The sequence below is a fragment of the Dicentrarchus labrax genome, unplaced genomic scaffold (assembly GCF_905237075.1).
Source record: "Dicentrarchus labrax unplaced genomic scaffold, dlabrax2021, whole genome shotgun sequence".
Classification (NCBI taxonomy): Eukaryota; Metazoa; Chordata; class Actinopteri; family Moronidae; genus Dicentrarchus; species Dicentrarchus labrax.
The window spans coordinates 20,882,340-20,894,005 of NW_026136703.1; the positions used below are offsets into that span (position 1 = coordinate 20,882,340).

General features: G+C 36.9%; 1 protein-coding gene across 5 annotated transcripts in view; it reads left to right on the top strand.

The window, feature by feature from the left end:
- pacs2 (phosphofurin acidic cluster sorting protein 2) overlaps positions 1 to 9,977 on the top strand; it is a 62,989-nt gene extending 53,012 nt beyond the window's left edge. For 2 of the 5 annotated variants that reach the window (XM_051396024.1, XM_051396025.1), the window contains exons 19-26: positions 354 to 386; positions 3,683 to 3,727; positions 4,490 to 4,532; positions 4,625 to 4,667; positions 4,878 to 5,013; positions 5,225 to 5,445; positions 5,767 to 5,880; positions 6,531 to 9,977. In XM_051396024.1, the coding sequence (XP_051251984.1) occupies positions 354 to 386; positions 3,683 to 3,727; positions 4,490 to 4,532; positions 4,625 to 4,667; positions 4,878 to 5,013; positions 5,225 to 5,445; positions 5,767 to 5,880; positions 6,531 to 6,649 (754 nt within the window). In that variant the 3' untranslated portion in view covers positions 6,650 to 9,977. The remainder of the gene's footprint in view (positions 1 to 353; positions 387 to 3,682; positions 3,728 to 4,489; positions 4,533 to 4,624; positions 4,668 to 4,877; positions 5,014 to 5,224; positions 5,446 to 5,766; positions 5,881 to 6,530) is intronic. The other 3 variants (XM_051396026.1, XM_051396027.1, XM_051396028.1) reach the window with 3 other exon arrangements.
- Positions 9,978 to 11,666: the final 1,689 nt, after the last annotated feature.

Below are 11,666 nucleotides of genomic sequence, written 5' to 3' on the forward strand. Positions count from 1 at the left end.
AAATAGCAGCTGTAGTGTCAGTTAACTGCTAATTGTGGAGCGGTTGCCACTAGCAACATAATGTCCCACTGAAACCAACTGTTGGTGGCACTAGTGACGAATCTATTCAGGATTAGTGTGTGAAATAAAATGAACATATATTACAAATTACAAATGTTTTCAACCCCCTTTTGAAAATAAAAAAAAAAGGTAACAGTTTCACTAATGTTGTGGAGTTTGTGTTGGAGTGGCGGCGTCTGACATGGTGGGGGGGGGGTCTGTCTTCTAAACATCACTGTCTTTCCATCACTGTGTGTGTGTGTGAATAACATGTTTTATCTTTTTGTTGTATTTTTTCTTTTCTTTCTTTGAAGGAAAAAGAGCTTTCATTTTGATTTTGCAGTAAGGTATTGTGGTCGATTGAGTTTGTTTATCACGTAGCTTATAGTGTGATTCATGTGCTTTCTGTGTGTTGGAGCCATTTCCCCTTGAACCCTCTCAGCCTTTGCTGGAGCTTGTCACTTTAACAGCTGCAGAGATGTTTCTTTTTTATTACTAGCTGAACCATGAACTTCTCAGATAAGATCTAACTCTGCTCTAACACAGCAGAGTTATAAAGAACAGAAGCAAGCAGACACAGAATGAGATTTCTTGAACTAATTAAAGCTGCACCAGACAATGTTTTTATTTATCAGCCTAGACATCAGATGCAATACAGAAGAGAGTCTTATTCCTACCAAGACACACTAGCATCATCCTTTTTGCCCAAATTAAATTGTGGTTAGGCGCATCTACCCCCAAATTTCACATTTGGTCACTTCAAACAAAGGGAAATTTCATGAAAAAATACAAACTGTTGAGAAACTGCAAGAAAATAAATCAAAGAAATGTGGACTCATTCTACATTAGATCTCCTGCCTCCCATCTGTTTGATACATTTTGGTGTGGTAGCAGAGTAGATCACTTTACACAATTTCTGGGTTGTAAAATCAATGTCTTGCTGCATTTTTTATCTGCCAGTTAGCTGCAGAAATATCTGGTGCAGCTTTAATTGCCGAAGCTGCATCTCAACAACTACTCTTGATTTAAAGATATACACTTAAAGGAATAGAGAGCTGAAGAAAAACCAGAACTTCTGGGCTCTGTTCCAAAAGTAAGAAAACCTCAGTCAAAATCATTGACATTTGTAACTACATTAATAACTGAATCCAGGCTTTGAACAGAGCCTTTCTCAACAATATCTTGTGTGTTTCGCTTTATATGTCTAGATAAGGATGGTAGTTTTTTGGAAAACAATCTCAACTTACCTAACACAAATTTAAACACCATCCCCCCCAAAAAAAGAGGCTGCAGTTAGTTCAAACATGTCTGTAATAACAGCATATTATATATTTTTAACTTTATTTAAACGGAATCAATATGTTGTACAGATGTAAAAAAAAAAAAAAAAAGCCATTAAAAGTGTCTTGTAGTTTATTTGTATGACATTGTTTCAGTACATTGGGTGAGTCAGTTTTGATTCAAGAGCTGTCATGATTGAAAGTTTATTACATTAAATATATATAAATATTAATAGATATGCTATCTGTGAAGCTACAGCAAGCAGCTTAGCATAAAGACTACAAAGAGGGGAAATGGACAAAAAAATCTCTACATATGTGTCTATTCTGTAATCTGTACAGAAACTGAACTGTAAAATTGACGATTTGTTGTTGAATTATGTGTGGGACTATTTCAGCCAGGAAATAGACCTGCCCAAAATGCCACGTAGAACCACAGATTGTCCTTTTTATGCTTCAGTTATTGTGTGGATTTAACAAACATGAGATTTGGAGATTCTGGTTGGCAGATTTTCTTCCATTTGGAAAGAGCCAGGCTAGCTGTTACCCCCTGTTTACAGTCTTTATGCTAAGCTAAGCTAACCATCTCCTGGCAGTAGCTTTGCATTTATCATGTGAGAGTGGTATCGACCTAACTCTCAGGAAGAAAGAAAATAAGCGTATTTCCCAAAATGTCTATCTAACTATTCCTTTAAGTGCTTCATGCATCAGTGTGTTGCAGCATAAATGATGAGTTTCTGCGTGCTCTTGTTGTGGTTATTTTATAAATCAGGCATCTATGAAGATTATTATTTCTGGCATTAATGAAAGAATGTCCTCAACACATAAATATAATTCTGGCTTCTTAGTTTCTACTCCAAACAGTCCTCACTGATAAGATATCAGAGGAGTGACTAAAGGGTAAAACGTGCTGATAAAGTGGCAAGAGACCAATTAAAATCAGTTCTATCTCCTCCTTCCTCTCCCTCCTCTCCCTCCTCTGCAGCTTTTTCTTCTGTTTCTTCCTCCCTGCTGTTTCCTCTCCATGATCTCCATGTGCTTCTGGCCATCCATGTCTGTCTGTTATTTGTCCCTTTAGAGGTAGAAAACCTGCACACCGTCAGTAAATTGACAACGTCAAAGTGCGATCAACAACCTAAACCAGCAGGATCAACATTTAGGTTACATGTTTGGTTCAGTGTAGTCTAATGTCACCATCAAATCATGATTATGATTTGATCATAATCAAGTGTTATGATTGACTGTACTACTGAGCCTGTTTTTAACATTGTATTAATATATTTTTAAAATATATGCAATTATGTTTTAATGCTAAAGTCTATAAGCTTATTTTAAGGCTGAATTTGGCAGAGCTGAGTATTTTTTGGCAGGTGGCCCTAACATTTGTTTTTCACATTTAAAATGTTGGGAAATTGGAAAAATTGGGAAAACTTCTTGGAAATTATTAGAAAATGATGGATCTATAAAATAAAGTGACTTAGTTAAAGCTTTTACAAAATACTACCAACTGTGCAAAAATGACAAGTGTTTAGAAATAGTGAAAACACATGGAGATGTATAAGTTGAATGTTTAAATTGTTAAATTCTTTTAAAGAAAAAGATATTAACATTAAACATTCTACAGAGGAGATATTGCTTTTAATGTTGACCTACATAAACAAACAAGACCATCAACAAAATATTTTTATTTATATATAGTAATTCTTCATGTTTGACACCGGGTCAGATTTGATCAGATTCCCCTTGAAATCAATGAAACAAGGTGATGGAAACACTACCGCTTTTGTCCACAGGGGGCGCTAGAATCAACATAAAATGAAAACCCCTGGTATGGTCTTTAAGTTGGCTGTGACAAAGTAACAATAATAATATAAATTATAGCATCAAAAATAAAGTTACAAAGTAACTCACAGTAAAACAAGGGATAAAAAATAAATAAAATCCAAAATGTAAAAGATAAAACAAGATAAATGACAATTAAAAACAACTACAACAACTTTCAACCTAGAAACTAGTGTTAACAGATATGCAGAACTAGTGCATGTGTTACGTCCATACAGTAGTTCTACGTCCATCTACATGGATTGACATGCATGTGCATCTTTTAGCCGATACACCATTTAAGCCAATATGGATCAAACACATGAGACGGAGGCCATGTGTTCTGTCATAATCCATCCCTGCAAGGCGAGATGAACATAAATCACTCACATACCAGGCAGACATCTGGCTTTCTCTCTCTGGCTGCTCTAAAACCGATTACAGCAGAGTTGTGTTGTGTTGGGAAAAGAAAACGTGGCTTTGATTTGCAAACTGTGACCTACTGCACACTGTCTTCTCTCCTTCTCTCCCCTCCTCTGTAGTCTCTCTGTTTCTTCCCTGGGGGGGCGATGGCAGGTTTCCTCAAGGCAAGAGCAACAACCTTTCACATCATCAAACGTCTTTAAAACGTAGAGCTAGAACCATTCAGGCAATTTTTCTGGTTGTTGCCAGGAAAATAGTTCATGGAAGGCTTGTAAGTGTAGTCATGCACTTCCGGTACAGGTAGTGCATGGAACAGGAGAAGTTTTGGATGTAGGTTGGTGCTCTTCCTTCTCATCCACTTCTTTATGACTCTGTAGTATTTAGTTGCTCCCCGATGGACTTGCTGCCTCCTGAATGCCCTTCTGAGTTTGGTTTGGTAGATCCAGTCTGTCTCTGCAATAACTGGATGGCTTTGTCAGAGGCCTCGAATCGGCCGATAGCTTGCATGCTTTGCTCTCTTGCTTCTCCAGCTACAATAAGGGGCCTGCAGTCGGGAACTGAATCTGTTTTAGTGGTGGTTCGAAGCCCAGCAGCAAGTGCAGCATGCTCTGTTGATTCTGTTTGGGTTGTGATAACGTTGCATACCTTCTATGCAATGGACGACAACTGTATTTCCAGATGTGATTCATTGGAAATCAAAAGTCAGCATTAACAAGTTACTAATTACTAGATCTCAGTGTTAATAACTGTAGATGCAATTTCCTCGAATGGTAATCTTTTCACATCAAAGTATTGAGTTAGTTCCTTTAGATTCGATTCGATTTTCATCCGTACATAATTTCTTCCCTTTTCATCATAGCATATTGATTATTTTCTTGCCTCCTTTTTACTTGAACTCTCTTTTGGCTTCTGCTGCCTCTCCACAGCCCTGATGAGGACTCATGTCAGAAATTCATCCCTTTCATTGGTGTAAGTAGCCACTTTAATTCCAGAGTCCCCCTAAATATTTACTGTGTGTTACAAGTTATCACCCTTTACATCCTGTTTTTGTTATTCTTCAGATGGTGAAAGTCGGCATCGTGGAGCAAACATCTGCAACATCAGGTAAGGAATAAGTTTGTTTGAAATTTAAAAAAGATACATGTAAAAAAATATATATTATTAAACGTTTTTACATACTAACCTGCACCAAAGCATCTCAAAGTTACACCAGACACCTTAGCACATCTGCAGCTTCAAACAAAAGCATTTCTCCACCTGAATATACAAATATATTTTCTGGAAATAAATGATTGACTGTTTTCTCCCCTTTAGGAGATTCTGATGACGCAGCACCTCTGGGTTCCTCGCTGCTCTCGTCCACTCCCCCACAAATATCACCCGCTCTCAAAGAGGCGTCGCCCACCCCACCTTCCTCTCCCTCCGTCACCACTAGCTTCTGTGCTTACAGGTATAATGTGATGTCTGGTGAAGGACTATTTCAGCAAAATGCAGCAAAAAAAAAAAGCAAATTTGAATATAAAAATTATATATTGTTATTTTTATTTCTTTTACACATTTTGTAAAGCAGGTGTAGTTAATAAATTATATAAATTATACATAAAAAGAGTTATAAATGAAGGTATTTTGACAATACACACCTCACTGACTGTTTTCTGTAGTTCTGTAGGTCAGACGGAACTGATGGGCCTTCAGGTGGACTACTGGGTGGCTCCGACAGAAAGGAAGAAAGACATGGAGAAGCGGGACTCCTCCTCCAAAAACACTCTGAAGTGCAATTTCCGCTCGCTGCAGGTCAGCCGGCTGCCACTGGGGGGCGCAGAGCCGAGCCCCCAGCCCACCATGTCCATGACTGTGGTGACCAAGGAGAAGAATAAGAAGGGTAAGCTGCTGCATCCATGAGTCTTTGGATTTGTAGACTGTATGTGTTATCTTCTTTATCTTCTTAAATGAATAATTCACCTCACAATTACACATGCTACATTTTAATGGCTCCATAATCTGGAGACAGTCATTAAGACACAATTTCTGTGGAAGAATGGTATTTACAGGAGTGCACGCAATCTGCTCAAATCCAGTCTTTTACAGTCCAACCTCAAGCGTTGCACCAAAAGGCCAAATGTCGTTTAATCCTCGGAGACCAGAGAGATTCTGAATCCCTCATTTGCTCACAGCGTGCATCTCTGTTGTTCCCTTCTGCCAGTCATGTTCCTGCCAAAAAAGAGCAAAGACAAGGAGGTAGAGTCGAAGAGTCAAGTGATCGAGAGCATCAGCCGGCTCATCTGCACTGCCAAGCAACAGCAGACCATGCTGAGAGGTACTTTTCTACACTTTTTTCATCACATCATGAAATGGTTGATACCATTTTCATCTGACAATAAAAGATACAATATTTTCTTTTGGTTTATTTTTTGTTGTCTGAGCTTCTGTGGAAATAGATGCTGCTCACTTACATTTTTTAAGTGGTTTTCCCATTTCTAATGTTTCCTGATTGTTGAACAATAGTGTCATTTACCACCACGCTTAAAGCAACATTATGTAAGATTTGGTATTTCTTGCAATTCGGTGCATCCAGTTGCAATACCACTGTCATAAATATGGACAGCTGTACACGTGCATTTGTTATTATTACATTATTTATGACACAAAGATCGACAACTTTGTCAACACAGTCAAACATCAACCCCAGTGCAACAACACAAGGCAGCAAGCCAGCTAAAGTTACTTACTAGTCCAACAGCAAGAAGACCAGCTTGGCGTCAGTAAAGTCTTGTTGATATTATTAATCTGAATCTGGAAAGTAACTAATTCCTAAAGTTATCAAATAAAGTGGAGTAGAAAGTACAATATTTGCCTCTGAATATAGTGTGGTTGAAGCATAAAGTAGAATTGTTCAGGATAACAGTATCATTAACTCCAGCAATAAAAGTGTAACTGTATAATAATGTTTGTTTTCCTCCTCTGCAGTATTGATTGACGGCGTCGAGTGGAACGATGTCAAGTTTTTCCAGCTGGCGGCGCAGTGGTCCTCGCACGTCAAACACTTTCCCATCGGGATCTTTGGACACACAAAAGGCCCTTACTAGCAGCACCTAAGAGACTGAAACACTGAGGACAGCTCCCCCCCTCTCTTCCCTTTCCCTTGTGCCAACAGCTTTTAACCCCCCTCCTCCCTACTTTCCCCCTGCACACTTCTTCTATTCTATTGTCTTAATTTAAACTCCTGCTTTCACCTGTTGCATTTGTCCGATTATTTAATCTTTTGCGTGTTTTTTTTAATTTTCTATTTATGTAAAAACGTCTCGAGGCAATGCTGCCATGGGAATATTTCTTTACCCAGCTTTTTAAAAGAAGAAATCCTGCTGATGTTTTATAGACTTTTGAGAAGAAAAAAAAACCTAATTAAATAATAATTAGAAATTACTTCTAACCTTTAACATACTGTATGAGTGCCCAGGTTTCACCCTCTGCCATCATTTTTTATTTTATTTGGTGAGGCACAGTACATTTAATCAAGAATATATTTTAAAAAAACTAAACAAGAGCAGATGCCTTGTAATGAAGTGGAAGAGGTCATGGTCATCTTATTTCCCAATCATGATGAAGACATTTTTGGATTCTCAACTTCTGAGACTGTTGTCGATTTGTTGTCTTAATCCTGAAGAAGAAAAATTAAACGGCCCCAGACCTTTGGCTCTCTGCACTCAATGAAGAAGTCTAATGTGCAATAGGCTGAATACTGTGTGAATGCAATTCTGAATAATAACCTGGCACTGTTAGGAGATTACACACTGCTCTTAGTTGTGATTTTCAATCTATGTAACCCCCCTCTTCTTCATTACTTTCTCCTCCTGGTAAATTGGCTTGAGGTTTGAAGAGTTTTTCTCCAAAGTGAGAAATGTAATTAGAAAAGTCAGACACACTTGCTTTTTAAAAAAATGATTAATAGCACAAAATTAACTACTTTATGGACGGAATTACACACTTAAAGGAATACACTGGCATTTTGGGAAATACGTTTATTTGCTTTCTTGCCGGGAGATAGATGAGAAGATCAATAACGCTTTAAAGTCTGTACGGCAAATATAGGTAGAACCAGCAGCTTAGCTTAACGGGGGTAAACAGCTAGCCGAGCTCTGCCCAAGGATAACAAGATCCTTACCAGCACCTCTAAAGCTAACTGATTATCACGTCATATCTTTAATCCGTACAAAAACAACAAGTATAAAAGTATAACAACAAGTATAAAAACGACAAGTTGCGGTTGTATGGGGGGGTTTACAGGAAATAGTCCGGCACATAACCCACTGGAAAACCACAACTTGTCGTTTTTATGGTTTTTGTATGGATTACACAAAAGGGAAATAAAATACGGACAGAGCTATGCTAGCTGTTTCCCCGTTTCCAGTCTTTATGCTAAGCTAAGCGAACCGGCTGCTTACTAACAGCTAGCCTGGCTCTGATCAAAAGTAACAAAATCTGCCTACCAGCATCTGTAAAGCTCACTACTTTTAATTCACACATTATATCTCCTTTGTTTGAGTCGTTCAAATACTGAGCCAGACTAGCTGTTTCCCTGTTTCTAGGAATGGCTCAATACCACTTCTTCATGTCCGATACCAATACGGACGCTGACACCTTGAGTATCCATCGATACTGATATCAGTCCGATACTTTCTGGGGCCCTAGCCTCAAATGTTTTTTCAAAAGCCTCAAATCTTTTTGGCTTTTAAATTAACTTCAACTTCGTGCCATTTCCTCTCGGTCTCTCTGACTGGACCGAATCAAAGGAGTAAAAGTTCTATTGCTAGGGAGATATCGCCATCTATTACAGTGTTATGGCATTGATTCACATATAGCAGATTTGTCAGCAAAACATTCATGCTGTGAACTCTACTCCAGCATACTTCAGCAAAAACAGGTTTCAAGTTACACCTCATCTCTACCCTACTTATGTGAACTTAAAAATAGTAACATCAGACAGATTTTGCCTCTTTTTAGGTGGCAGGAGTGAAAATTTTGCATCCTCAATATTTGTTGTGTTCTACAGGATGATCACTTTTTCTGGGCAACTATGATGTTTTTTCCCAAATGATGTACAGATTTTTTAGGCATATTATCTCAACTGGCTTTAAAAACAGTGCATATAGCTGCTGCAAATGAGAAAAGATATCCCTGGGGAATTTGGGCTAAGCTCTGCCCCTGATCAACACTTCTCTACCTGTATCCAGTCTTTCTGCTAAACTAACCTAATTGCTGGCTGTAGCTTCATATTAACTCTCAGCAACAAAGCAAATACTCCCCAAAATGTCTATTTAAGCTTGGTTTATATTTTAGATTTAGATTTTACAGAGTGGTTTCTCTGTATTAATTAGCTTGCTGACGTTTATTTTAAAAAGAACTCTTCGTCCTCAAGCCCCACACTCCTCTGACACACTCCATATCTTTTGCTAAAAGCAAATGTTACTTTTGCCAAAGGAATACTCATCAACTGCAGCTCACTCGTTACCTGTGTGGTATTATAGAAGACTTCATAATGTAGAGGTGAATGTATTGAAGGTACCTTAATGTAAAGCACTTTTAAATGTTTGTCCATTATAGAGTAGTGTGTTATAAACCTACCCGGGAACCTGCAGGTATGACTGACTGAGGTTCACAGAGGCACATGGACAGACACTGTATCTGTCTTTATATCTGAGCTGAACAACAGCACAAGCAGTGGTGTTCATGGCATAGTTTATATGCAAAGCAAACCAAGCACCTGCATCCTCTCAGCGCTGTGTAATATCACTTTATGCTCAGTGTGTGAGGCCTCGTTGGACTATTTAGATTTTAGTTTAATATTCTGTAAGGTTAGTCTAGAATGTGTTTGTGATGTTAATTCAAAAATCTTCTGTTCTGTAGATTTTGCTCAATCTTTTGTTGACTGTTAAGCATAAAACTAAAAAAAAAAAAGTATTTTGCTTATAAAAAATTCTTTCAGTAGCAGTTTCATCATAACCTTTGCCAATTTCTTGATAAGTGCCTAAATTGCTTAATTTTGACAAATCAACAGAAATTTTTTGTCCCTGGCTAACATGGTGCTGATACTGGTCTGACAACAACAGAATATCTCAATACAGTGCATTGATTTTTGCAGGTTAAACACATGCAGTCAAGCTTGTTAACTGGACTGAGGGAGAATCACGCGCTGGACAGTCGGCTCTCAAACATGGGTTTTAAATAATTAAAAGAACACCACAGCCCATTAGTGTTGAGCATATATTTGTTTCTCTATATAGAAGATGTTTTAGATGTTTTGGTTTTTTTCATGTTGTCTCAGAGAAAGGCTTGTTGAAACTGAACGTTCCCTAAAGACTACCACTGTAATCCCAAAACTTGGAGTAATAAAACTACTATACACACTAAAATTTACTTTTTTTCCGTGTGTGGGTTATTTAGTTGTTTTTAAGGATCTGGGTGAAGTTAGTGTTGTACATAAGCATGAAAAAGTAATGTGTTCATGATAACAATGTTACTTCCTGTGGTTAAAAGTGAGATTTGATATTGAAGCAGCAGTTTGAAAAACAGTCTCACCACAAAGTCCTTATGCCAACGTAGACAAGAGGTCGTTAAAGTGCTCAGAAACAAAATCGAAATTTGTCTATATCTATAATTTTATCTAAACTTGATCTGCTGATGAAGATCATGTGATATGAGGAAAAGGTGTAGAACAGCTGCTAAATGCACCAGTTTTTAACCCATTTCTTTAAATCACACCAGTTTGATACCAGCAGTGGTGAAAGAAGTACTCACATCCTGTACTTAAGTAAAGGTAGTAATACTACAATGTGAAAAAGTAAGTAAGTATTATCATCGATATCTACTTTAGGTATTAACAGTAAAAGTTCTCATAATGCAGAATGTTCAGAGTTGGGTTATTTTATACATTATAATATTAGATTATTGTTGATGTATTAACACTCAAGCAGCATTTTAATGTTTTAGCACATTGAGTTGGACCTAATTTTAACTGCTTAATAATGTGTTTAATATATAACAATGCATCATAAACTAATCACATATTTTGGATTCATGATTTAATCTGCTAAGTAACAAGTAAATACAGGTAACAAATAAATGTTTAATTTAATTTTTAAAGTATAAAGTAGCACAAAAGGAAAATACTAATTTTACTTAAATACTCAAGTTCCTCAAAACTGTTCTTAAGTACAATACTTATATTAAATATACTTTCCACTACTGGTAACATGAGCATGAACCACTAATTAAAACACAATTTATATAAACAATATTATCGCCTCTTTGCAACACCTATTGTATAAATTACACCAGTTTTCAGTAGTGGGATAAGTACTAGTATACTAGTATTACTAGTTTACGACAAGTTTTATTATAAAAATACTGTGTTAAGTAAAAGTCCTGTATTAAAAATTTAACTTAAACCTACTACAAAGAGTTTTTAACTGGTTATGAAACAGTCTCAGATTAACACTGATGCCTCTATGTGACCTACAGGAGACCATCAGTGAGAAGATTGGTTATTTCTATATAGTTATTCTTAATAGCTGCCACTGGGTCGGAATCCCCTTGAAATCAATGAAACAAGGTGGTGGAAACACTACTGCTTTTGTCCACAGGGGCCGCCAGAATCAACACAAAAGTTCCTTACAACAAAATATACTTAAATTACCAAAAGTACTCATCATGCAGAAAGGCCTATTTTATAATAATAAAGATTACATTATTTGATGGTAATTATTGATAATAATGAATGTACTTTAATGTTGCAGCTGGTAAATATAGGGGCTAATTATAATTACTTTATGTACTCTTTATTGATAACCTATAACATATTTAATTAGTTGATCATATTCTGAATAGCATAGTAAAAACTCCTTTGTTCCTTGTGCAGTAACGATTCATTTACATGTCATTTCTATGCATTTTTAGCATCCTATTTAAGCATATTACACAATAAATGTAGTATATATTATATGTATAGGAATCATTGTTGTGTTTTGGCATGGTTTTGGGACTTTTGTTTTGTCTGTACTTGTGTTTTTTTTTATTTGTGTGCCTCTGAATACAAGTTGGGGATAA